At 56.2% G+C, this 26,479-nt stretch overlaps 5 protein-coding genes across 5 annotated transcripts; 3 read left to right on the top strand and 2 right to left on the bottom strand.

Annotated features, from left to right (window-relative positions):
• Positions 1-942: 942 nt before the first annotated feature.
• Positions 943-1,848, top strand: CGCS363_v002718 (9,11-endoperoxide prostaglandin H2 reductase; the record flags this gene model as incomplete). The annotated part of the gene is made up of 1 exon (XM_036634567.1): positions 943-1,848. The coding sequence occupies one exon, from the start codon at positions 943-945 to the stop codon at positions 1,846-1,848; it is 906 nt and encodes a 301-aa protein (XP_036500791.1).
• A 365-nt stretch (positions 1,849-2,213) lies between these two features.
• On the bottom strand, positions 2,214-4,496 carry CGCS363_v002717 (uncharacterized protein; the record flags this gene model as incomplete). The annotated part of the gene is made up of 5 exons (XM_036634566.1): positions 2,214-2,301; positions 2,364-2,502; positions 2,572-3,208; positions 3,259-3,440; positions 3,491-4,496. The coding sequence occupies 5 exons, from the start codon at positions 4,494-4,496 to the stop codon at positions 2,214-2,216; spliced, it is 2,052 nt and encodes a 683-aa protein (XP_036500790.1).
• Positions 4,497-7,455: 2,959 nt separating this feature from the next.
• On the top strand, positions 7,456-7,721 carry CGCS363_v002716 (uncharacterized protein; the record flags this gene model as incomplete). Its single annotated transcript, XM_036634565.1, has 2 exons — positions 7,456-7,487; positions 7,535-7,721. 2 exons carry the CDS (start codon positions 7,456-7,458, stop codon positions 7,719-7,721), a joined length of 219 nt encoding a protein of 72 aa, XP_036500789.1.
• A 2,445-nt stretch (positions 7,722-10,166) lies between these two features.
• On the bottom strand, positions 10,167-16,784 carry CGCS363_v002715 (putative glutamate synthase; the record flags this gene model as incomplete). Its single annotated transcript, XM_036634564.1, has 6 exons — positions 10,167-10,305; positions 10,367-11,529; positions 11,583-16,399; positions 16,453-16,493; positions 16,552-16,605; positions 16,660-16,784. The coding sequence occupies 6 exons, from the start codon at positions 16,782-16,784 to the stop codon at positions 10,167-10,169; spliced, it is 6,339 nt and encodes a 2,112-aa protein (XP_036500788.1).
• An 8,192-nt stretch (positions 16,785-24,976) lies between these two features.
• CGCS363_v002714 (uncharacterized protein) lies at positions 24,977-26,253 on the top strand (the record flags this gene model as incomplete). The annotated part of the gene is made up of 2 exons (XM_036634563.1): positions 24,977-25,012; positions 25,090-26,253. 2 exons carry the CDS (start codon positions 24,977-24,979, stop codon positions 26,251-26,253), a joined length of 1,200 nt encoding a protein of 399 aa, XP_036500787.1.
• Between the last annotated feature and the right edge of the window lie 226 nt (positions 26,254-26,479).

Below are 26,479 nucleotides of genomic sequence, written 5' to 3'. Positions count from 1 at the left end.
GAAGGCAGTCAAGTAGCACTCTATATAGAGAGAGGAAACGACAGTTGACTGAAGAACACGGGACGGTAAAAAGGTGCGAATCGGCGAGGGTGTCTTTTCCTTTTTCAATTGCACGTCGATACGCGCCCCTCCACACCACCAGGCGCAGCTGCTGCGGGGTACGAGAGCGGGAAAACATGGGTACCTTCTTGAACACGAAACTACCTGCCTCCGGAAATATCTAGGTACTAGAACATGGCAGCAAGCGACGATACTCAAGTCCAGCGGGCGGAGTGTCCGCCAGTCCCGCCCAAGCACCGGCTAAATTGCTCGGTGGGTGATGCTTAGAAATTGGACCTGTGCAAACCCCGAGTCTCGAAACATCATGGATGACGCCCTAGATACGCGCCTTGGGTAACGAGGATTCCCACTTTGAGACGTTAGAAATGTACAGGTTCAACTCCTAGACTTTCCCCTTTGGGCCAGCTAGGAGTTTACTGAGCGAGAGCTCTCAGAGAGCTTGGGGGTTTCGCACGGGGGAAAGTCGGGACTTACCCCGCGGCGGGGTCTTCCATCTCTTATCGGCCACTGATAAGACGTCATAAACGAGCTCCGGCGGGGTATTAATCCCGCGCGTTGGCGGGAATGGGCGTGCCGAAACTAACACCGCGGAGTGTCGGCCGTTTGCATGAGGCTATTCCTGCGATATCGAACTTCTAGAAGCCCGGCTGCTACATATCTCAACGATAGTCTTGCATTTTTTTTTGGAAGGCAAGGGTTTCATGCCTTGCGAACCGACCGTGACCCACGCCGCTTGAGCCCCATTGCTTGATTGCATCTCCTCAAGCAAGCCAACCCCTCACCAAGGTGTAACAACACGGCGTAATCTCCCTTTCCCCAGTCAATTTGCCAAGCAACAGCTGTCGTTCTTCACCGCCTGACTCACCGGCGTTATTGACTACCATGGCATCAAACACCGTCGCTCCGATTCCCCGCTTAATCTACGGCACGGCCTGGAAGAAGGCTCAGACGGCCCCTCTCGTGGTCTCCGCCCTCTCGGCCGGCTTCCGCGGCCTCGACACGGCGGCGTCCCACCACTACTACGAAGAGGGTGTCGGCGCCGGCCTGCGCACCTGGCTTAACCAGAACCCAAAGAGCATCTCCCGTTCATCCCTCTACCTCCAGACCAAGTTCTCTCCGGCCCCGTCTGAGCTTCCCATTCCGGACCAGGTCCACGAGCAAGTCGCCACCTCATTCAAGCGCCTGTCTGTTTCCAAGTCTCTTTTCAAGGAGACGGCAGACGCAGCCAAAGAGCCCGCCACGGCGGACGACGAATTCTACCTAGACTGCGTGCTGCTACACTCGCCATTCCGAGAACACGAGGACACCCTCCTCGCCTGGCGTGCCCTGGAGTCCTACGTGCCCCATCGCATCCGCACCATCGGCATATCCAACGTCGACCTGGACGAGCTGCAGGCCCTCTGCAAAGATGCCGCCGTCAAGCCCGTCGTCGTCCAGAATCGCCTGAACCCAAAGGAGGCCTACAACACCCCCGTGCGCGTCTTTTGCCGCGAGCGCGGTATCAATTATCAGTCTTTCTGGACCTTGACGGCGAATCCAGGTATTGTCAAGAGTGAACTGGTGGGGGGGATTGCTGCAGCGGTGGGGGTGAGCAACGAGGTCGCCATGTACGGACTCGTGCTAGGCTTAGGAGGCGTAAGTGTTCTGGACGGCACAACGAACGAATCTCGGATGAAGGGTGACCTGGAGGGCGTGGAGAAGGTGGCGGCTTGGGCTGCGGGCGAGGGATCAGCACTTTGGGAGCAAAGCTTGGAAGCCTTCAAGCTTGTTCTGGGAGAGACCAAGTGAATGGAGAAGAATGGCAGAGAGAATCATACGACAAGACTATCCGGTAATAGTGTATTCATAGGGAGAGCAAGGTACCTCTCCCGCATTCGTGACGAAACGCCCAAGAATGCATTCTGCCACGGGGTATTTCGTAATTCGCAGAAACGCGCCAGAGCTGTCAGCCAGCCCTCATGCAAAATACATCCTCCTTCCTCGACGTCATCCCGGCGTCCCACTATGAAGTTGGCGCCCTCGTAAAGTATACTCGCAGTGGTATCTTGAAACTTCAAAGAAAGCTTTGATCAATGGCGGCCAGATTATCCCTCGACTTTTCCCTTCTATCCTGCCGGGTCGCCATTATAACAAACGTGGCTCATCAATTGTCATTAATCGTCGTCGTTGTATTCTCGACTGTCGACCAGAATCACAACCGTCAAAGTTGCTGCATACGCCTCTCGAATGGCGCAAGCCATACTGTTCAAAGGTCAGCTTTCCCTCGTGCAAACAAAGAAAATGGGACGGCAAGTAGAACTAACCAAGTCTTGCGAAGATCAGCAACGATGGCGCTGAGGCCCCAGTGGGAACACCAAGCTCTGGCCAATACCTCGTTATCCCTTACCCCGAATGCTTCCACAACCAAGACTTGCTCCTCATCAATCTGTTCCTGGCTTGAAGCTGTATGAGGGCCCGGATTAGAACTGGTCCGGGAGCTGCGCGCACTTTGAGACTGTCCGTATAACCCACCCCAGTCTTTGATGCTCATGATGTCGTCCGCTCGTACAGTTTGGTAGACGTAGTCGAAAAACAATGGGTGCGGCCCGTCTGAACAAGGCCATGCCGAAATGAAGGACACGTCGTAGGTAAGACGCATTGGCCACGAAACCCCATCAACAGCGAATTGGATCGTGGCATCGTACACCTTCGGCGCAGGCGGTGGTTCCTGGAATCGGTCTGGGATAGCTTTGAAGCTGAGGAGCTCAATGCGCACCGTGTCGACAATGTCGTCGGCATCCGGCCCCACAAGTTTGTACTCCTTGACGGGGAACACCTCAGCCGGAGGGCCAAGAGGGTCGGATCGCTCGCTCATGGACTGGACATCTTCAGGCGTCATTCGTTGACGGGGTCGGCGCGACCGCACTCTCGCGATCTGAGAACGGCCGAGGTCTGCCGTTGGTCGAGCGGGCCCAACCCAGCCAGCCAAAGACCTGCAAGTGGGAGCAAGGACCTTGCCAACAATGGATGAAGCAGTCCAGTACGTGTAACTGTTCCTGTACTGAAATCCACAGTGAGGATGGAGATGTGTGAGGAGGGCAAGCGAATCGGTAGCCTTGTCAGGATCGATGTCGATCAGGGTATTCATAATCAGAAACGGGAATGTTGGCTGGTCGAAGGTTAGCTCAAGCGCGATGACGTGGGAAATGGGAGACTTACACCTGGCAGCACAAGCCCGCTGAAGAAGGCCAATGCATCAGAGCTGATGATGTCGAGACTCGCCTCGATGTCCCGCTGCTTCATGCTGTCCAGGGTTTGGCCAAGGTTTGGCCACTTCATCATCTGAGCGAATCGTCGAAGCATCTTGATCTGCCGCTTCTTCAATCTGAAGCGGAGGCTTACTGCGACATCGTGAGCTCATGCCGTCAAAGTGCTGCGCTCATTGACTTACTCTGATCGACCGTCTTCCCATAGCTCTCGACCCTAACGTGCTCCCGCCAACGTCTCGCAAGTGCGAGATTCCATTGAATGGTAGGTGGAAGTTGCAGTACCAACTTGTCTTTTGCCGAGTCAGCATGAAGACTCGAATTGATGCGGAGGTCAAGCTCCATGCTGAGCAGGAGTTGATGGCAGAACTTGAGGTACTGAGCCTGGCTGGAGTGACTTGGGTCGAAGATAAACCGCGTGACGACTTGGTTTTTGGGGTTTGTAAAGTCAATCCAATCCGGCCGTGTTAAAACCATGATCAGATCAGTAATCTGCTTGTCAAGCGTCTTGTGCGGACTCAGCAGCTTGTCGGGATCGCGAAGAAAGCGGCGGTATAGACTTCTGTACATGAATTCTTCGTCATCATCCTCGAGGCCGGACTCCAGCTCTTTCAGACGCCTGAATATGTGGCCCAAGTCGACCTCCCGAGGCGTCACCCCGGAATCTCTCAAGGCAATCCTCGGTGGCAGTATGCTCGACATGGCAGCCCATTGGTTAAGGGTAATGGTGCCAGGGCGTTGACCGTGAAAGAAGGCATAACTGGGTTGTTCCAATGTCTCCCAAGGGTAATCGGCAAGACCAGGACCCTGCATACGGAGAGTCATGAGTTGGGTCATGGAGTCGTGTAAGTTGACCACATCGGATTCCTCGGTTTTGTCTCCGTTGGAAGACGTCGTAAAGAGAGCGTAGTAATGATCTGAAGCGTGAGGAACAGGGCGCTTGTGTCCCTTGTGAGCAGGCACACCTCGCGATACGAGGGCGACAGCATCACCGAGAGTGAGCTCTTCATTACTTGACATGCCGGACGGTGGCCATTCAGTCAGTGGTCCCTGTTCAAAAATATTGCCGTTTGGATGGGCGCGGCCTTTGCCCTTGGCTCGCGCCGGATCAGGTCTCTTTGGCCTGCGACGAGAGCTGGGCTGCGGTGGATGGCCGTTTGGGGACTCGACAGTTCTGGTGCCGCCGGACATGTCGGGTAACGACCGACGCCTCCGTGGAATGACATCTCCATCACTCGCCCTGCGCGATTCGGGGTTATCCTGTGATAAAAGTCAGCCCAGCAAACGCGGGAGTGAAGCGCGCGATGAACGCGACGGTTGCGAGCGCACCAGTGCTCCCTTCCTCGCGAGGCTCCTGTTCCTGAAGATGCTACCCCAGAAACTTTTCTTCTCGGGTCGGCTTTCTCGATCCCTCCCCTCCTTGACGTCGGCCATGTCTCATTGATGAATTAGGATTGAGGAACCCGATAAGGGGGCCTAGGTAAAGATTGCGATGCGGAAGAAGAACAAAATTTGGGAATGCGATGAGGTCCGGGTGAGGGCGAGCGTAAGTGAATTCGTCAGTCGCGTGGCTGCGCAACAAGTGTGTCACGGGGAATGCGCCTGTCGCAGACAGAGCAAGCCGCCCGGCATCAGCTCGTGTCTGACAGGAATGAACGTCGGGACGGTCGATAAGGATACTGGGGCTCAAGGCAGCGATTGACGCATTTTTGGGATTCCGAGGCGGTGGTTGTTTATTAGTGACGGCGAGGATGGATCAATCAAGCCCAGCCGTTGTCGTCGGAGGGATGAGAAACGGGTGTCTGTGTGTGAACGTCCGTGAGTTGTCCGAAAATCAGAGATGCATCTCAAAGTCGAGAACGACAAGGGAAGGTCAGGTAGAGTTGGGGTAAGGGCCGTGGGACGGGCTGGAGTAATCGTAGCCGTAACCGTAACCGTTGACTGCTGCAGAACAGAAATGCAGTGGCCCGTCCGCAGCAGAGTGCTCAGTAAGGTCGTAAGGTTGAGTTGAGAAATATGAACCAGTGATGGCGCTCACCTCAATCCAAGGTGGTCGTTCACGTGTCGCAACGGCATGAGATGACGGAGTGAGCTCGGGCGGCGGCGGGTCTCTTGGGCGGGTTTTTGGGTTTGGGCGAATGCGGGACGTGGACAGGCGTCGTTGTGGTGGTGGTGGTGGTGATGATGATAGTGGTGGGTGGACAAGTAAGGCAGGCACGGCACGGTATTCGTACGGAAGAGGAAGGGACTGAACGGGGCCAGTTTAGAACCCGAATGCTGCACCGCCCAAGGTGAGGTGAGGTGAGGTGAGGTAAGGTAGGTTCCATTGAACGTTTCCAGGCTCTTATTAGTGCAGGTACTTGATGCAATGGCAGTCTGTCCTGTCCTGTCAAATTTTCTCAGCAGGGCTGCAGTAGCAGTAGCAGTAGCAGTCGCAATCGCCAGGTGCAGTTGCGGTTCCACGTCGCGTTGCTGCAGCAGGTCTCGCTGTTTCTCGTTTCTTAGTCGTCGGTCCCTTGCTTCATAGTTTGTTCTACGCCTTCCATCGCCGCCAACACGGCCTGCCTTCCTTGCCTTGGCCCGGTGCTGGTGGGCTGGCCAGACCGGCAGGTGCCACTAATGCTGTGGGTGCTGCCTGCCTCACTTTCATTCAAGCAGGGCGGTACCTTCCGCGGTTGGTTTCCCACATCGAATCGCCTCAGGTAAGGAAAGGTGGCTTGAACAGCTGCAGTTATCCTTTTACAGCAGCATTCAGCACCAAGTATGGCGAGGGGGATCAGCATCGGGTGGCTGTGGCCAAAAGCATGCTGCAGCGCCTGCAGGCGGGAGGCCCGTCGTGATAGGGCGCGGCGCCGCAACGACCGAAACCAAAAGAATGGGAGAGCCTGCATCTTCGGCCGTCCAGGAAGGAACACCCCAGTCTCCCTTACCGGCATGCAAGAAATCCAAACCTGCCACGTCGTATGTCATCCCGCGCTCTCCACGTTCTCTGACTCGCATACCACCAACTTGAGGGCCTGGCTTCTACCCGAGCTTCTTCGTCTCTCATTTTTTGGCCTTCTTTTCTTATTTCTGCCCCATGGCCTGGATGACTTGACACCCGGTTCACTCCCGATATTGGGACCCTAACCCTGGCTTTGGCCAACGTTACCGCCAACAACAAACCGCCCTGCCTGGTCTCTTGTCACCCTCGTCCATGCACGTCACTAATCGAATCCACCGTCCGATGCCACTCTGGGAGTTCGACGCCTGATAAACCACTGTTCGATCGAGATCGAGCCCCTGTCTTGCTGAACCACCGCCTAGCCAATCAGTCTTCCTCCTCAGTCTTCGGAGCCGGTTCCAGCATTCTACCTACCTCCTCCCCAGACCTGCGCAGACCGCTCAGGTACAGCCATCATGGACGAAACAACGGCCCAGAGTCAACCTCCATGTCGCGATACCCGCCATCCGTCCAAACTCACTCGGATGCCCGCCACCGGACTACAACTCTCGCTCCCAGAAACCAACATCCGACACTTCCGACTCCCGCCCCGTCCGCATAGCCCAAGCCGCCCTACGTCCATTGCCTCAGACTATCAGGAACGGCTTTTACGTCATGGACAACCGCAATCTTCTGCCCCTCGCCATCTCCAAATATTAACTCCGCGGCTAATATACGCGTCTGACTTTGACGTGTTCTTGCGACCCAACGATGTGACTCCCCTCAGTGGACCAGTGGCCTGACCGGTTCCTCGATCTGATGGATGTTCCTGGTGTAACTCTGGATCTGGTGTTTCGACCTGTCGCTCAGGTGGTGTGACAGCCAGGTTCAGGGTCCATGGTATTTTGGATGCTGATCTTCTAAAGCCCATATCGGTGGTCTGGTATACCTCCAATGCTCAACCGCGAGTTGGCGTCGCTTAATAGCTCTGCACACTACTACGGCATATTTGGACGGTCCCTTTGATGTCCCCGATAGAGTACGTCGCCCAAGGCTATTGTTCACTGTTGAGGACCGAAGAATATGGGCATCATCGAAGTTGGCATTTATTGCCGGAGATAATCTTGAAAGTCCCCAGAACAGCCCCGAAATACGCGGCTGGCTTACACGCTAATCAACCTGGGTTGAACATCAGCGCAACTCTCTGTGCGCACTGGACCCTCCAGGATGCTCGTTTTGCAACGCAGTCTAGATAACCGGTGGGCAGGCACTTGGACCCTGAGCTTTACCTCACTGACGATAATAGCAATTCTCGCATGTGCTGCGTCCGTTCCCCTCAACTCACGAGGTTCGCCCGGAGGTCTCTGTTCCCCTCTTCCATGACCCAAGCTTGCCCGGAGCTTGTTCCGGTGGGGATCCACAGCTCAGCGACATGCCGCCAAGTTCATGCCCTCAGATATAGTACCAAGTATGCAGTTCATGCCTTGAACTGAGCTATATAACAAGCGCCCTCTTATACCCAAGGTGTAGCGGTCGCGAAAATCACTTCTAGAGCAGAAAGTCACTAGACCTACGGAACTCAACGTAGCCGTGGGTGTGTTCGGCGAAGTGCGGCCGGATCGTATCTATGAGACACTGGGTACGTTATGGAATAGACGAGGCTCGACCTCCCCAAGGCGAGCCTGCTATCCCACCGTCTGCTCGGACTCGCATGGCGGATGCCTCTCATCCGGTCTACGTCGCCTCGCTGGATAGTCTCTAACGTGGTTTTGGTGAGAGCCTCACCTCTGCAAACTTACGCCCAAAGCTGGACCGCGTTGCTTTTGATACCTCGAGGCACAGGAAGGCGTAGACTGTACTCAGGCATGCCATTTGGTGTTCCGGTTGCACCCCCCGACACGACCACCAAACCAACGATATCTACCAAGCGCGGTAGGAAGCGTTCAGATGAAGCTTACATGATATCTTTCGGTGGCTGAATCACACGCGGCTGGTAAGCTTTGAGTCTAAATCTGCCTCCTCCTTCTGTGTTTGTGTGTGTGTGTGTGTGTGTGTGTGTTTGTGTGTTGTCTACCATCCGTATTTTATAGCTTTCAATTTTTGATGGTGTCCATGGCGGAACATGTTTTGTCATAGGGTGGTTTGGCTGAGAAGCATGCTATGATGGTGAGCGGGAATGGGTAAGTCGATCTTTTGATTTGGTCGGTGAGCTGTTCGAAAAACAGTACAGGCTATTGAAATTACTATCGAAAGCCCTTGGGTCACCCCGTTCTGGGTTTGCAGCTGCGCTAGGCTTCTGAGAGGCACAGCGGCAAGTTCTCTATTCTATGACCATAGTATCGAACCTTGAGATACAAACGCGACAGGATAAGTTACGGGGAAAAAAGAGCAAGTCGGTCTCGCGAAGTTCCCACAACAGGTGGTTTCTCGATCAGTTAGCTGTAGTTTATTCAGCCTTCTTCAATACCTCGAGACAAAATACAGGCAGGGAAATACGCGCTTACACTCACGATCTTGCATTTTCCTAGGGATGTTGTTATGGATCAACTTACGAAATTACATGGATTGGTTCGGTGTCAAGACCTCGATCATTAGGAGCTTCCCTTCTGCTTCAGCTATGATCAATGGCCATAATGGAGATTGGCGAAATCACCAACACCAAACCCATCATCCTTAATCAACTCACTTTTCAAAGCACTGATCATCAGAGGACACTCGGATTCATCAAACCACATGTGTTGGCACTCGACCCGTGCTGGTCTTCGAAAGCATGGAAAGCGCTCGACTAAACACCCTCGATACTGATGCTTTTAATGACAATGCGGAAAAAATTGCAAAAATAAATGCGTGTTCCGACACCGAGAATCGAACTCGGAGCTCTCCGGATCTTCAGATGCGATCTGATGAAAGCGGAGTATGTTAACCATTACACTATGCCGGATTGATGACTCAGGAGGCAAATAATCATGTTAAGTAGGGTACCCCGCGATGCTCAATCGGGCATGGCCATGATGGTGGAGGACGGGGGCTAGCAAGGGAGGACGCTATGGGGCTTTGTGGATTCCATGGCCGTACATACATAGCCCCCAACGCGAATGCACCCGATAAGCTTACGGCGTGGGCTTCGGATCCGTAAGCAAACGACAGGAGGTGGGCCAGCGGCGTAAGTCGTCTGGGCTCTTTGATGGTATTTTTGTCGGGGAGAGTTGCCATCAGACTAGGGCTGAATTGCCGCGGTGAGAGTTGCCTTGACTCGCGAGCGGGCTCTCTGTTATGTTATGGTGAACGACACCTTGAGGGCGTGAGCTGGATCGCTTGAGGGAGTAACACGGGATCGGGATCGGGATGAGCTTCCGCTGCCTTCATCGGACCCAAACTCTTAAAAGACGCTGTCGGCATCCAAGTTGTTAGTCCTTTGGCTCTACTTTTTAGTGAACACAATGCTATAGTTCGATTGAGGACGACGTATGCAGAGGAGACGGCAATAGCGACAATAAGCACGACGACGACGACGACGACAATGCCACTCTCGTTCAAGAGAACTTGCCGTGGATATAATCCTCTCTCAGAAGCGTGTACTGCGTTAATAAGAGCTCCCGTATATTTCGCAATTTGAGTCGCAGGTTTCAAGAAACACACCGTCAAAAGTCACGAGTAACCAGCAGGACGTATGTATGCACACTGCTAATATTTCAGATATGTGTAAATATGGTATAATCCAGACAACCACTCTAATACCCAAAGGAGAACATTCCCGCACGAAAAGGATCGCTGAAAAGGCATGTTTTGTAGTAAATCGGGTATCATGAAAGAACCCTTTCCGGTTTCCCGCTTCCGCGCCGCTGTTGTGCCACCCGACCTCGCGGTCATTCTGAATCATTTCTTCGTACTCCTCAAATTCAACGACTGCGTCAACTTTTATGCTTTTTGGGGAGAGTTTAAGCCTGGGCAGGCTTCACCCGGCTGAAGATCTCGCCGGCGGTGCGCTTGACGATACCACCGGTGACGGGGAGACTGGTGCACTGCTCGAGGAACAGATCAATCTCGCGAGCAGCCTGGCGACCTTCGTTGATACCCCTGCAGATTTGTTAGCTGACCGATCGAGACTGACATGGATGCAGGACGAGATAAAACTTACCAGACGATAAGGGACTGGCCGCGACGGCAGTCACCAGCGGCGAAGACGCCGGGAATGTTGGTGCTGTACTTGCCGGGAGGAGTCTTGACGTTCTTGCGAGCGTCCTTCTCAATGTCGTCACCGAGGATGCGGGCCTCGGGGCCGAGGAAACCCATGGACAGGAGGACGAGGTCGGCAGGGAAGAACTGCTGAGAGCCATCGATCTTCTTCATGTCCCAACCACCAGAAGCGGAGCGAGTCCACTCAACGCGAATGGTGTTGATACCCTTGACCTTGCCAGAGCCGTCGTCGACGAACTCCTCGGACATGATGCAGTACTCACGGGGGTCCTTGCCCATGTGCTGCTTGACCTCAGTGTGGCCGTAGTCCACACGGTAGATGCGGGGCCATTGGGGCCACGGGTTGTCACGGGCACGCTCCGGGGGAGGCTGGGGCAGCAGCTCGAAGTTGATCACGGACTTAGCGCCGTGGCGGACGGAGGTACCGATACAGTCGTTACCGGTGTCACCACCGCCGATGACGATGACGTCCTTGCCCTTGGCGGAGATGTAAGAGCCGTCGGCGAGCTCGGAGTCGAGGAGGGACTTGGTGTTCTTGTGAAGGAACTCCATGGCGTAGTGGATGCCCTCGAGCTCACGGCCCTTGATGGGAAGGTCACGGGCGACGGTGGCACCAGTGGCGATGACAACGGCGTCGTTCTCAGCCTTGAGGTCCATGAGCTGGATGTCCTCGCCGACAGCAACACCGCACTTGAAGTTGACACCCTCGGCTGCCATGAAGTCGGTACGGCGCTTGACAATGCGCTTGTCAAGCTTCATGTTGGGAATACCGTACATGAGGAGACCACCGGGGCGGTCGGCACGCTCGTAGACGGTGACGGTGTGGCCGGCACGGTTCAGCTGGTCGGCAGCGGCCAGACCGGCGGGTCCGGAACCGATGATGGCAACCTTCTTGCCGGTGCGGACATCCGGAAGACGAGGAATCATCCAGCCCATCTCGAAACCACGGTCAATGATGGCGCACTCAATTGACTTGATACCAACGGGGTCCTCATTGATACCAAGGACACAGGCACCCTCGCAAGGAGCAGGGCAGACACGACCAGTGAACTCGGGGAAGTTGTTGGTCATGAGAAGACGGTTAAGGGCGTCTTGCCATTGGTTCTGGATGGCGCATGTTAGTAAAAAGCACATACAGAAGGCAACAACGGTATTACCTGGAAGACAAGTTCATTCCATTTAGGAATGATGTTGGAGATAGGGCAACCCGTCTCAGATTGGCAGAAGGGAACACCACAGTCCATGCAACGGGCAGACTGGTACTTGAGCTCATCCTCGTCGAGACGGGAGGAAAGCTCGGCCCAATCCTTGGTACGAGTCTTGGGGTTCCTGTACTTCTCGGCACGGCGCTGGTACTTCATGAAACCCTTGGTCTTGTCGAGGACGAGAGCGCGCTTCTTCTCGGCAGCGTTGTCGCCAATGGTCTCCTCGATGTCCTGGAGCTTAGCGGCCTTCTCCTCCTTCTTGGCGGGAACGCCAGAGATGACGGGAAGGTTGTACTCGGCACGCTTGGCCTCAGCGGCCTTGGCGGCCTCCTCAGCCAGGACACGCTTGTAATCAACGGGCATGACCTTGACGAAGCGGGGCAGAGCGCGGTTGAAGTCGACCAAGATGCGGGCAGCAAGCTCGGATCCGGTGTAGTGGTGGTGGTCCTCAATGAGACCGCGCAGGTAGGCAATCTCAGTAGGCTCCTCGACGGCTTCGGCCTCAACCATCTCAGTGTTGAGCTTGGAAAGGAAGTCCTTGTGAATGTCGAGAACGTAGGCGATACCGCCAGACATACCGGCAGCGAAGTTGCGACCAGTGCTGCCAAGAATGACGATACGGCCACCAGTCATGTACTCGCAACCGTGGTCACCGACACCCTCGACGACGGCGGTGGCACCGGAGTTACGGACAGCGAAACGCTCAGCGGCAACACCGCGGAAGAAGCAGGTACCCTTGGTAGCACCGTACAAGCAGACATTACCGACAATGATGTTCTCCTCGGCCTTGAAGACGGCAGAACGGGGAGGGTAGACGATCAGGCGACCGCCAGACAGACCCTTACCGACGTAGTCGTTGGCATCACCCTCAAGCTCCAGGGTCACACCAGGAGCGAGGAACGCACCGAAGGACTGACCAGCGGAGCCCTTGATATTGACGTGAACGGTGTCCAGAGGCAGACCATCCTCGCCGTAGCGCTTGGAGATATGGTACGAGAGCGAGGTACCCATGGCACGGTCGGTGTTGACAATGTCACACTCGATTCTGGAAGGCAGGCCCTTGTCCAGAGTCAACTCGGCCTCTGAGATAAGCTTGTTGTCCAAGCGGACGTAGAGCTTGTGATCCTGCTTGCGAACGTTGAAGGTGGCAACACCCGGGCGGAGCTTGTGAGCGGGAGTCAGGAGCAGGGAGAGGTCGATGTTGGAGGTCTTCTTCGTGCGGAGGTCATCGCGAACCTTGAGAACCTCAACATGGCCAACCATCTCGTTGATGGTGCGGAAACCGAGCCTGGCCATGATAGCACGGAGCTCGTTGGCGACGTAGTAGAAGAAGTTGATGACGTGCTCGGGAGTACCGGTGAACTTCTTGCGAAGCTCAGGATCCTGGGTGGCAATACCGACAGGGCAGGAGTTCAGGTGGCACTTGCGCATGAAGATGCAGCCCATGGCGATCAGAGGAGTGGTGGCGAAGCCCCATTCCTCAGCACCAAGCAAGCAAGCCATGGCAACATCACGACCAGTGCGGAGCTGACCATCAGTCTGCACAACAACACGACCACGGAGGTCGTTGAGGACCAGAGTTTGATGAGTCTCAGCAAGACCAAGCTCCCAGGGAAGACCGGCGTACTTGATACCGGTCCAGCGGGAGGCACCGGTACCACCATCATGGCCGGAGATCAGGATGTGGTCGGCCTTGGCCTTAGCGACACCGGAGGCGACGATACCGACACCAACCTCGGAGACGAGCTTGACTGAGACACGAGAGCGAGGGCTGGAGCACTTGAGGTCGTAAATCAACTGCTTCAAGTCCTCAATGGAGTAAATGTCGTGGTGGGGAGGAGGAGAAATGAGACCGACACCAGGGGTGGAGTGACGAGTACGAGCAATGGACTTGGACACCTTGTGTCCAGGGAGCTCACCACCCTCACCGGGCTTAGCTCCCTGGGCCATCTTGATCTGGAGCTCGTCAGAGTCGGCGAGGTAGGCAGAGGTGACACCGAAACGGCCAGAGGCGACCTGCTTGATGGCAGAACGCATAGTGTCACCGTTGGCCAAGCGCTGAGAACGCTCAGGATCCTCACCACCCTCACCAGTGTTGGACTTGCCGCCGAGTCTGTTCATGGCAACAGCCAAGGTGGAGTGAGACTCCATGGAGATGGAGCCGTAAGACATGGCACCTGTGCAGAAGCGACGGACAATCTCGGTCCACGGCTCAACCTGCTCGATGGGGACGGGAGTGCAGTCTTCAAACTTGAAGTCAAGCATGCCACGGAGGGTGCAAGCCTTGATCTGCTCGTACTGAGACTTGGAGTAAGCCTCGTAGGACTTGTCGTTCTTGGTGCGGACGGCATCCTGGATGTTGGCAATGCAGGTAGGGTCGTTCATGTGAGCCTCACCACCGTCACGCCAGTGGTATTCGCCAGACTCAGGGAGACCAGAGACACCAACGGTGTAGCGAGAGGGGAAACCACGCTCGTGGAAGCGGAAACCATCCTCAGCAATGAGCTCGAAAGTGGAGCCCTGGATACGGGAAGCAGTGCCCTTGAAGCAGCGCTCAATGACGGTCTCGTCGAGACCGAGAGCCTCGAAAATCTGAGCACCCTTGTAAGAGGCGAGGGTGGAGATACCCATCTTACTCATGACCTTGAGGATACCACCATCGCAAGAGTGCTTGTAGTTGTGGATGAGAGCCTCGTCAGAGAGCTTCTTCTTAATAAGCTTCTCGCGGTTCAGCTTAAGAATGCACTCCATGGCCAGGTACGGGTTGACAGCATCGGCACCGTAGCCGAGAAGGACACACATGTGGTGCACCTCACGAGCCTCGGCAGTCTCGACGACAATCGCAGCCATGGAACGCCACTTGTTGCTGACCAGGTGATGGTGAACCATACCAGAGGCAAGAAGGGCGGAGACGGGGATGCGGTCCTTGGAGGTGGCGCGGTCAGAGAGGACAATGATGCGGTCCTTGTTCTCGATGGCTGCGGTGGTCTCGTTGCAAATGTAATCGAGGTGGCGCAGGTAACCCTCAGTGCCCTCGCTCTTGGGGAAGGTCAGGTCGATGACCTTGACAGTCCACTCGGGGTGGATGCTGGCCATGTTCTTGAGCGAGTTGAACTCGGGGATGGAGAGAATGGGGCTGGGCAAAAGGAGACGGCCGCACTGAGAGCTGTCCATCTCAAGGAGGTTGCCCTGAGGACCAACGTAGCACTCCAGAGACATGACGATCGACTCACGGATGGGGTCAATTGGAGGATTGGTAACCTGGGCGAAGAGCTGACGGAAGTACTCGTACAGAAGGCGAGGAGCCTGAGACAAGCAGGCCAGAGGGGCATCGTTACCCATGGATCCGAGGGCTTCCTTCTCGTCAGAAGCCATGGGAGCCAGCAACAAGCTCACCTGCTCGTGAGTGTAACCGAAGGCCAGGAGAAGAGGATCCTCCTGCAGACGCGTAGCGTCGGGCTTGGCCGCAACATCCACGGTCTGGCCCACAGTCTCGAGAACCTTGGGCAAGGTGATGAGCTCCTGGTCGATCCAGGCGCGGAAGTCTTGGCGGCTGGAAACAGCCTCCTTCAGCTCCTTGTCGTCGATGATGCGACCGGCCAGAGTGTCGACGAGAAGCATACGACCGGGCTGGAGACGACCCTTCTGAATGACCTTCTCAGGCTCGACGGGGATAGTACCGACCTCAGAGGCGCAAATGATGCGGTCGTCGTCCATGACGTAGAAACGGCAAGGACGGAGACCGTTACGGTCCAGGTTGGCACCGCAGTAACGGCCGTCGGCGAAGGTGAAGAGCGCGGGACCGTCCCAGGGCTCCATTTGGCAAGCAGCCCACTCGTAGAAAGCAGCCTTCTTGGGGTCCATGTGGGTGTTGCCTTGCCAAGCCTCGGGGACCATGAGCATGACAGCCTCAGGGAGGGACAGAACACCGTTGATGGTCAGGAGTTCCAAAACGTTGTCGAAAGCAGCGGAATCGGAGCCGCCGTCCTCAACAATAGGGTAGAGCCCCTCGAGCTCCTCGCGGAAAATGTCAGACTGCATGACACCCTCACGAGCTCTCATCCAGTTCTTGTTACCACGAAGGGTGTTGATCTCACCGTTGTGGGCAGCCCATCTCAAAGGCTGAGCACGATCCCATGAGGGGAAAGTGTTGGTCGAGAAACGAGAGTGGACAAGGGCAAAGTGAGCCTCGTAGTCGGCGTTGACCAGATCATAGTAGTACTGGTAGACCTGGACGGGGGCCAGCTGTCCCTTGTAAACAATGTTCTTGTTGGAGAGGGAGCAGAGGTAGAACCAGTTCTGGAGGCCGATAGTGTGGGTGGCCCGCTTTCTGAGGACATACAATTGTCTTTCGAATAGTCTGTCATCAAATTGCTCGGGATCGGTGTTCTCGGGAGCGTTGCCCTGGCCGTAGGCGGAGGTCAAGACGACGAAGGGCTGCATGATAATGGGCTCACGAGACTTGGCAGCAGGACCAAGCAGAGTCGAGTCAACGGGAGGCCTTCGCCATCCCAAGACACGCAGGCCTAACGATTCGGCAATATCTTCCAACTGCCTCTTGGACTCTTGCAGAGTCTCCTCGTCTGGCTTAAAGAACAGGTTTCCCGTAGCATATTGTCCCAGGGGGGGCAGCTTAATGCCCTCCTCCTTTTCAAAGTTCTTGATGAAGAACCTGTGGGGGATCGAAGTCATGACGCCAGCGCCATCACCGTCTCGTGCATCAGATCCCACAGCACCTCTGTGGGTCATGTTGCAAAGCAGGTTGCGCGCTGTAGGAGCGGTTAGCTGGAAGTTCTGGGGATGTCTGAAGCGTCAAGCTTACCATCGCTGACGATCTTGTGGCTAGGCTTGCCCTTGATGTGGCTGCAGAAGGTCAGCTGCAATGTTCCAAGAAAGTTAGGAGTCATGACCATGAACATACCAAGCAAAGCCGACACCGCATGCATCTTTTTCTAAGCTCGGATCATACAATCCTCTGCAATCTCGTGTCAGTCTCTATCCAAGTTGTACCTCGAGTGGTCGCACATACTGCTTCACCGGCAGAGCACCCGCCCATGAGTCGTTATTCTCTGTCTGATACTCATAGGGGGTGTATTGCTCTTTTTCAGATTCGATGTGGATTTGTCGGTCGTCGAAATCCTCGGGCAGGCCCATGCTAGGCGAGGATTCGAGCCTGTGTATCAATGAAAAGGCTGGTATAGGTCGGCGAGGGAGCGACTATTCCAGTCGTCGGCAGGCGATCGGCAGGAGCAAAGGCTCGGTTACTGATCTGTTCAAAGCAGCGAACGCAAGTCAGCAAGGTGGAAAACGAAGTCGACACTTTTGGTAAGCTCGAAGAGAGGAAGTGAAGGGCAATATCCGATGTTGAGCAGGAGGATCGCACAGAGGAAGCGAAGAGACGTTCGCATATGCGAGAGATAGAGGTAGGTAGCAGACAGCCAATGCGATTGTTTGACAGAGATTTTGGCGACAGAGAAGGGTGATGGCGGAGGGTAATGTTGGAGAGATCGAATGCGGGGTGATTTCTTTCAATTAAGCTCGAGCTGATCCAGGGACGCACGGTGAAAGATAGGAGTCGGGGTTTTTTTCTGGAGTAGCGGAAACTCTACTCTCGAACCGGCGTTTGTGCAACGTCTCCCGAGAAGAGGCAGCTCCGGGTCATGAGGGTGCCTATAATGGTTCTAGTCGATATCGCCGTAAGCTCAGGGCTTCCGGACAGAACTTCCGACAGACGCAAGGCAGAAGCAGCAAGTCGCACTTGTACCCAAGCAAGCAGGCAATGGCCTCAGGAATGACGGCGCCAGCAGCAAGCAGCGGGAGCAAGCATCGAAGCATTGTTGATATGCAAGCCGGACCAGGATTGAGGGGGAGGGGCAAGCTCCAGAGCAAGCCACAATCAGCAGCATCCGCAAGACAACTCAGCTCAGACAAGGTCGCAGAGCAGAGGAGAGCAGGCAAAGCTGCGCATCCCTACACTGGACCAGGCCGACTGCAGCAGACTGCGTAGAGACATTGGGATGATTGCAGAATGCAGACCGCGGTGCCGACCGGGCCCCGCGGCGCTCATGAGCCAGTGGCCAATGGCATGCGGGCTAATGGGAAAAAAAGAGTGTGCGGCTAACGATGCGTGACGCCAGTGCCCGTCTATCAGAGACGGACAAGCATCGCACACACCCGACAGGCGACACACCCAAATTGCCATGCCCATGTAGCTGCGCTAGCTGCGTGCTAGGCCGCCACCGGCCGACTGCCCCTCCAAGAATTTTTTTTCCTCTCCTTTGGTGTTGTTTTGGCTTCGGCTGATAGGCGACTGCAAGCTCCATTCCCGCGGTGACCTTACATCACTGCCACAGGGATTGCGACCAGGGGTCGACGTCTGGACCTGGGGGTGTGTGGGGTCGTCTCGCAGTCGCAAGCGCAAGCCCCCCCAAAAAAGAGCATGTGGAAACAGGCGCTGCGCAGAAAAGTGCGGACGGAGATGCCCAAACCGATGGGGATGGCACGCGATTGGGATTGCTGCTATCTGATTGCCATGGCTGGAGTGGGTGCTTTTGCTGCCGCTGTTGCTGTTGCTGTTGCTGTTGCTTTTGCTGTTGTTGCTGCTGCTTGCGCGGGACTGTTGGGCATCGCTGTGTAAACCGCCGTTTTCGTCTCGGGAGCTGTGTCTCTGTGGAACTCTATGTCTTGGTCCTAGGTCCTATGCCGTGTGTCTCTGTCTCTCTCGTCGTTCTCTCCGAATCTGTCTGTCTGTCTGTGTGATGTCTCCTCTCTGGCCTCGTTCTCTTGCTCTACGCGACCTTCGGTGCTGGTTTGTTCGACCGATTGTGTTTGTGTGTTTGAAGGGCAGGTAGGATGAACGTGGAAGTGGCATGGAAACGGGCTCGGATTTCAAGGCTGGGCTTGAGTTCCGCGTGTCTATCTGTGAGCACTTATCACTTACCGGCAAGCGTTGTGAATTTGAAAGGACCAAATGGTCAAGCTGGATGCGCAATGGTATCGAGAGGGTTTATTTTACTACCGTCGAGGCACCGCGCGAGAGGAATGGGAGGGCGAAAGAGAGAGGAAGGGAGAGCAGAGGCGGGAGGAGGGAAAAGAGCAACCTTTTATGAAAGGGACGGTCCTAGCCCAAGAGGGTGTGTGTGAGTGCGAGGTGGGATGGACAGAAGAGGAGTTGATGGAGTCCTGAGTCGGCGCTGGCAACGCTGGGTCCAAGCCGGGGGTGGTTGGACTGGACGGGAGGGGAGCGGATTGGAAAGGGAAGGACTCTCACTCGCCAGCGGCCACCCGACGAAGACAACAAGGGATCACAGACCAGACGGAGCTAAGGTAAATTGGATGAATAAGACGGTTGTCGATGGAGACAATGGGTGGACACTGTCGATTCTGGAGCCTGGCGAGCGGAGGCACAGAGTGAGCACGAGAAGGAGGGAAAGAGAGAGCGAGAGCAAGATGCGGACTAAGAGCCGAGCCACGGATGAGGCGCCGAACAAGAACGACAACACCCGGCAAAGAGTAGGCCATTTCTCGGGATATTGGGTACAATTTTTTTTTTTCCTTTAACCCAGCGCAAGATGGCTATTGGGGGGGTTAATTCGGAATCGGAATGGGCTGTGGCAATGCAAACCGAACTGGTCCGCTGCTGCAAGTATACTGAGAGGACTCTAGAGGCGTAGTGCAACGGAACGTCCGCCTCCTGGAGTGTCCATATGCCTCATCCCCTCCTAATTTGCGGTGCAGACGAGACGAGACGGAAGATGGAGCCAGCACAGGCTCATGCTTTCTACTGAGTGTGCCAGTGTAGATATGCTGCGGCTTTCGTTTTCGCTGGATACTGGCAAGAGGGGCCGAAACGGTGGGCAGTGGGGGTTTGCAGCGTGCGTGGGTGGGATGGAAACGGTACGTATCTTCTGCAGAATGCTGCGAAAGCGACAGAGATGGGACGGGATGGGATGGGGGGGAGGGGGACTGAAGGGTGGCACGTACACGCTGGGTAAGGCTCCGTGGACGGCGCTTGACGTCTGTGCGCTGCAGCTGCTGTGGTGCTGTTCCTCCCACTCGGGCGAGTCGGTCTTTCTCTGATTCACTCTCCTCCAGACTGCCGCGTCGGTGGGGACGGGGCCAGCCAATCAGCCATGGGCTCAATCCAACAGCATCGTCTCTCATTGGTGGGGTCCAAACAGCATCTCTGACTCTTCCTCTCCGCCCCGCCTCCGGTCGGTGGCTGCGTCGCTTCCATCTTCAATGCTCCGTTTTTCGGTCCATGTCTCTTCAGTGGGCTGTTCCACTCTCTTCGCTCCCCTGCCTCTGATGTTGCCATTTTTGCCCATGTTACCCTGCTAGCTTTCCCTGTCTGCCATGGACTGCCCAGACAATCCAGGGCTGCTGAACTGCCACCCTGCAATGAACCTTGGAATTTCTCCCTCTCGAGTGGCCTGTCCATGGCGAGGACGGCCTGCAAGTGGACCGTCCAGCGCACGATTTGCCCCTCCATGGTGCTGTTCGGCGCTGTGCAGCGCTGAGGACAGAGGAGGACGCTGCTGTTAACCACATGCCAGAAAACAGCGCACATCGGCTGGGAGGCGCTCTTCATCGACACGACACCACCGTCACTGATCTGCTGAGCGGCCAGCAGCAAGCATCACACCTCTGCCCATCATCCCGCAGATGCCCTACTACCTGCACACCGGGATGCTCTTGCTTCCCTCCTTCTCAAAGGTTCAGACTCTTGCCGCGGATGGCTAGGAACGGAACCTCACCATACATACCGGTGCACCACCATTCAGCATACATTCTGCTCATCTCCGGCCACGTCAACCTCGATCGACTTTCCTCTGCGTCGACTCACCCATCACCCTTTGGCCGACAATACCCACTCGTTCGTTTCGACTTACCATCTTCGCCATGTCTTACCCTCTCTGTCGATGCTCTCTCTCCTCTCCAACAGTACACGATTTCCGAAAACCTTCGTCCCCAGACGCCTCCATAGACAACACGTCTCGGTAATTGGTGTCCCCATGCGCCGCAACAACGTCCCCAACCACAACTGGCTCACCCACCACAACGGACGTGCCAACGTTGCCCTGCGGGGTCCAACCCTGACCGTTTGAGGTTCCCTCACGCCGTGCTACCAGTCTCGCAGCGCTTGGCCCCATATTCTACTACTCCCCTTTTTTCTCATCAGTTGAACGACACGGGGCCTAACCGCAACCACGAGGCATAACACCAGCACAACACTGACTGCCTGACGTACTACCTCGCCGCCTCGTCTGGGGGAACATGGATGTTGTCCGCAACGCGCCCAAACCCGCCAGGTCGATGTTGCTAGACTCGTCTTGCAATAATGCCCGATCCACAGCCAGCCCCTAGACCGACAGTCGTTTCTTCTGATTCTGCTTCGTTTTGCGACGTCGTCCGCCCCGGCGCTGTACACTGGACTCGGCACATAGTATCTTTCGGGGGCCATTTCGCCTCCTCACATCGCCGCCTGCTCTCCAGGACTCCGTGGCCAATGGAGACGTCGCCAATTCAGATCAGCAAGAAAAGATCTGTCACTTGCTAGCAATTCCCATAGCCGCTCGCTAAGGTCCTTAATGGGCGGGTATGCCGTTTTCTTTCCCTGGTCTTCGTTTACCCGCGGGCCGCCGGCGGCTTGGTTCGACAACTCGACAGGTCGAGCTAGTGGTAAATCAGCTAGACCGCATTGTCTGCCATCTCAGTCGTCGACACGAGGAATAATTCTGACCGCGTGTTTTGGCAGTGGCTAAGATTTTCCGTGGGCTGATGCTGAAGGTCGAGACAACTAACGCCCAGCTCGTTCCCACCGTCCTCTATAGTCGACTTTCAAACTACGTACAAGTCGCACAATTATGTTCGCGACCGCCAGCAACTTGGCTTTTGGCTACGTATGCCAAGGGTCTACCGATTTAGCCAGCCTCTCGCGTTCTTCTCCGGCGGCAGAGCAATTGCCTGATAATCTTCGTTTGGTGTCCCCAGGCGAGCTGTCTTCCAGTCAAGTGTTGTTTGCGACAATAACTTGGTGTAAGAGAAATTCAGCAGAGAAACCCAGCGCTTCGGCCAAATCCAGCGACAGAGATGCACCCCACACACCGCATGCAGGCTAAGCAGGGGTCACCCAGTTGACCTATGCGTCTTGCGAAACTGAATAGCTGAAAGGTTAATGTCATCGACGAGCAAGCTTTCGGCATCGGCCAATCACCTTGATGCATTTCAAAGAGGCCTTGGCCGATGTCGCCTCCGCTTGGGGGCCCCTGACAGCCCGCAGTAACCCCCAAGAAATTGGACCCGGACCCTTATTAGCGAACCAGGGCGAATCCAGCACCGATGCGGGTGATTTGGGGGATGGAGTTTGGGGATACGGGGTGAGGGTGTACACTACAACATCGTTCATCTACAAGTGCGCTTGCACATGCTACTGCTGCTGGGGGGGGCGCGTTGATGCCGAAGGCTTTGCCTAGTGTGTACGACTAGGGTCCTTCAATCCATCTGTCGCGGTTGTGCGTACGCCGTTTGGCGGTGGTGGCGGCAGCAGGCTCAAGGCACCAAGCAACGTCCGATAATCTCAGTCCGTTGCGTCATGGAACGACAAGAATGCATGTCCCGATTTCACTCCGAAGATCAAGCGCGAATTAGAATGGATGGTGTTTATCCTCTGCCTATCACCCCCTCCGATCTACGGAAGTTGGTGGTGTCGATGGCTGGGCGGCGGCAGAGGCCGACGGGAAACCAGGGGACCGGTCAGCAGCGCAACCTCTCACATTTCTCAAAAGCGCCGGAGGCGTCATCAATCATGGGTAGTGGCGGGAATGTACGGACAAAGTCTCTGACAGAGACAAACCTGGGCTGCTCGTCAGAAAAGCAGCGTTGCGCGTGGCCCAGAAGAGCGAGATTCCCGACGAGATGCATCACAAATGCAAGCAATACGGGTTCAATGGGAAGGCTGGCCAATGGCGGGCAGCACCGAGCACATGCGTCAAGGGCAGCACGAAGGGAAGGCTTGCTGTAATAAGATGAGATGGATGGATGGAACGTATTCCTTTGCCGCACAGAGTGACATACGGATAAGGCAGCAAGTCTCGTCGCCGTCCGGCACATCCAGCCCAAGGAAACGAGTTTGGCGCGTGACCGGACTGCAGTGCAGCATCGAGAGATGTTGTCGCCCAGAGCAGAAAGGGTCGCTGTCAAAAAATCGACAACGTGAAATTGGAGAAGCCGGCCAATCACAATGGTAGCCGCATCTTCAACCGTCTTATCTCGGCCCAACCACGACGGCGACTTGTTGCATCTGCATCTGAGCTACTGCGTACAGCGAAGCTAGGCATCCCCTAGTCTCACCCATGCTAAATGCAACCCCGTCGGCCGGAGGCGTTCGAGATCTCACAGCTCCCTGCTGGTATGACCCCTGCTGGCGTCCACGCACAGACGTTTCTCGCTCTTGGCTATTGGAGCTGGAGGGGAGGAGAGGAGAGGAGAGGGGCCTTTCTCGTCCCAGGGAATCAAACGCTTAGCCTGCCGAAGACGAGAGGCACAGGCATGGACGGCACAGCTGCCAGACGAGAGACTCACGCCTCGGTGATGAACCGCCTGGGCGCCACGCAGTTCCTACGTCACAGATGCTGTCGAGGTGCATAAGCCGAATGCCTGTCAGAACGCGCACCCGGAAAGGCATTTTCCGACCCTGATGAATTTTGAACTCGGGGAGGCAATTAGGGTTTCCCGGATCATCCCTCGCAGCAAGCACGTGTTAACATCCTGGATCTGGATGGACGCATACGTAAATGTGCCCAATATGCTGGGAGCGGCTGATCACCTATGCCCTCGCGAGGCCACCCTCCAACTGAGGTCTCGAGGTATGACACAGGCTCGGATTCACTACCTCAGTCCTGGTGCAGGTCTCTGCAGCGCCCCTGGCGAATTATTTGGGCATGACGGCACGGGCGAATCAACAACGCGTTAAATGCTGTCAAACAAGATGGTCAGACTGAGCCTATTTAGCCCCATGCCTGGCCTGTGTCACCGGCTACTGTCAGACCAGCAACTCGATCAATTGCAATTAGAAATAGCTGCGTCTTTTCTGGTAACGGCTTTCTTTGAACGAATTCCGCACCGCTGTGTGGAGCACGACAACGGAAGCGGACCTATGTCCTGCATAGCATGCTTTTACCATTTCCATAGCGCTAGCAGAGCCCCGCCGAAGTCGGCTCGGTGGTTCCTCCCAACTAGGGCCGGGCGGATGCAACCCCTGGCGGAGCGGTCTTGGACTGCGGTTTCTCAGACCGCCCTATATCGGAGCGTCCACAAACTGTCCAGACCGTTGATGCAGGGACATCGGAGCGAGAGAAAAAAGGCGGCAGAAAAAAAAAGTGTCCACTCGAGTCAGCCCATGGCCGCGCAAGGAAGGGGAAAAGATCCCACTTTGCGGAAATATGGCATTTGAAACCTCCACTAGAGCACACACAACCAATGCCAATAACTCCGATGTCAGCGGTGGTTCCGACTTTTCCCGATGAGACACATCAGAGCGTCCGTCGCGGGGCGCGAGGGAGCGTTTGGTCCTCGTTTCCCCATCCGCTGCGAATGGGTCGAGAATGCGAGAGAAACGCAGCATTCGTGGGCCGTGGCGGGAGGCGGGAGCCAGGCGGCAGCGGTACCGGACCCTTGTTTTTGTTACCTCACAAAAACTAGAAATATTGGAACCCAAGGAGACATAGGCGCCGTGGGTAACCACGGACACTTCACTCTCAGTGAAACCTGGCATCCAGGCCAGGGCAGAGCAGACAGGCTCGACGCCTCGGTCAGAAACTGAGGCGAGAGCAATTTGGCGGTGGGCGACGGCCGATGCACCCTTTTGACCGACTGTTTGTCTGCTGGCAGCTGCTGCTGTCGTAGGAGGGGCGGGGACACGAGTTTCCCCAGGCTTGTGCCACACACACCTCATCGTGCGCGTTGAGACATCGTGAAGACCGCGTGTGACGAGACGAGATGTCGTTGAATAGATACGTAGTCGACCACATTTTCTGCCGCCCGCAGTGAAGCATCGTGAACTCTTGCGACAGGGATCAAGCGCGCTAGGCGCGGCGCGTCTGCGAGTGTGGGGTAAGTCCCCTAACCCCCGTCGCTGCTGCCAGTACGTACTCTGTCAAATGTTTACTCTCGCAACCACTTTGGCGCGCCTGCAGCTAGGTACAGCTACGCAACAGGAGAGAGAGCTCGCTTTCAACAGCACCTGATCATGTGTGATACCCGCACACAACGACGTTGACGAACCTAGGCGAACCCAACCCACCTCCACGTCGACCGCCCTCCTGCCGGTCAGAAACGTATCCATCATGTTCGGCCTCCTACCTGACCTGACACCACGAGATGTAAGCTTCCCCCTCCCAAGCTTCCAAAGTGTACCCCGCCATCGTGACGTCTTCTAACGCGAGAACAACCAAAACAGTCGCATTCCATCTGGTACACCTCCTCCCGCAACCCTCTGGCCCAGGCCGCCCTCCTCGAAGCCCACGAACAGTCGGGCGAGCAGACCCAGCAACAACAACAGCAGCAGCAGCAGCAGCAAGCACAACAACATGGCTCCTCATCCCGCCGCGCGGGCCAGCTCCTCATCGAGCGCTCCGCCCTCGCGCGCCTGCGCGCTGACGAGCAGTACATGGACCGGCGCAGGCTGAACGTGCGCAACTTTGGCAGCGGCTGGCTCAAGCCCCCCGGCATCCCCAAGACGCTGCACCAGATGCGCGAGGAGGAGAAGGAGCAGAAGGAACACGCCGAGGCCATGCGTCGCGAGGCGCTCGTGCAGGAGCTCGCCGAGGCCGGCGGCGCGGGGCAGGATGTGCTTGAGGATGGCGGGGACGACCTCGGTCCGGACCTGGACGCCGAGGTTCCCGACGGCGACGACGAGCCGCGCGACTTGGATGACGAGATCCCCGACGCGGACGGCAGTTTCGGCTTCGACGGCGGAGAGGACTCTGACGAGGATGGTCTTAGCGGAATGACGAGCAGCGTCGAGGAAGCGTCTGAGGAGGAGGATGATGACGATACCACGCAGGGCCCCGGCGGCGGCGGCGGCGGGGACGAAGACGAGGAGGAAAGACGGGAGGACCTCGTCGAGGCGCGCATGCGCATGGCGGATGATGCGTACCGGCAAGCCATGGCCCGTGGTGACGCGGATGGCGAGGACATCTACGGCGGCGAGGAGGAGCTCGAGGCCGAGGGCGGGGGCCGCATGCTCGACGAGGAAGACCTCCTGGCGGCCGGCGACGAGGACGACATGGGCATGGGCATGGACATGGACGCGGACCTGGACGACGACATCCCCGAGGCGGGCGAGCTCAGCGGTGTGTACGAGCAGACCGATTCCGAGGTGAACCTGAGCAGCAGCAGCGACGACGGACGCGGCGGGGCCAGCAGCGACGAGGAAGAGGACGACGGGGACATCAGCTTCGCGCCGAGGGTCGCCGCGCCGTTGAGGGCGCCGCTGAGCCCGACGAGGGAGCGCGGGCCCAGGAGCAGCATGGACCTGAGCGGGCTGCTGTCTGCGGACAGCAGCATGATGGACAGCAGCATGTTGCATAGCAGTCCCAACGTCAGGGCCCAGAGGCGTTAGATGCGTTCCTACATTGCAGGCTGGGGGAGACGGACGGATAGGACAGATTCATGAACGATAGATACCCTTTGAAACACAACGAAGCAATTCACACCACGGACGGCGACGACGACGAAGACGAGGCGACCGGAGCCAGAAGTGGACATTCTCTTATAGAAATACTCCCCCTTTCTTCATGATCCTATCACGGGGTGGGAGAAGACACAGTAATGTATCAGTTGCAGAG

Source organism: Colletotrichum siamense (assembly GCF_013390195.1).
Source record: "Colletotrichum siamense strain Cg363 chromosome Unknown KSG_Cg363_contig02, whole genome shotgun sequence".
NCBI classification, from domain to species: Eukaryota; Fungi; Ascomycota; class Sordariomycetes; order Glomerellales; family Glomerellaceae; genus Colletotrichum; species Colletotrichum siamense.
Note: the sequence above shows the minus strand (reverse complement) of the source record. Positions and strands in the feature narration are given on the sequence as shown.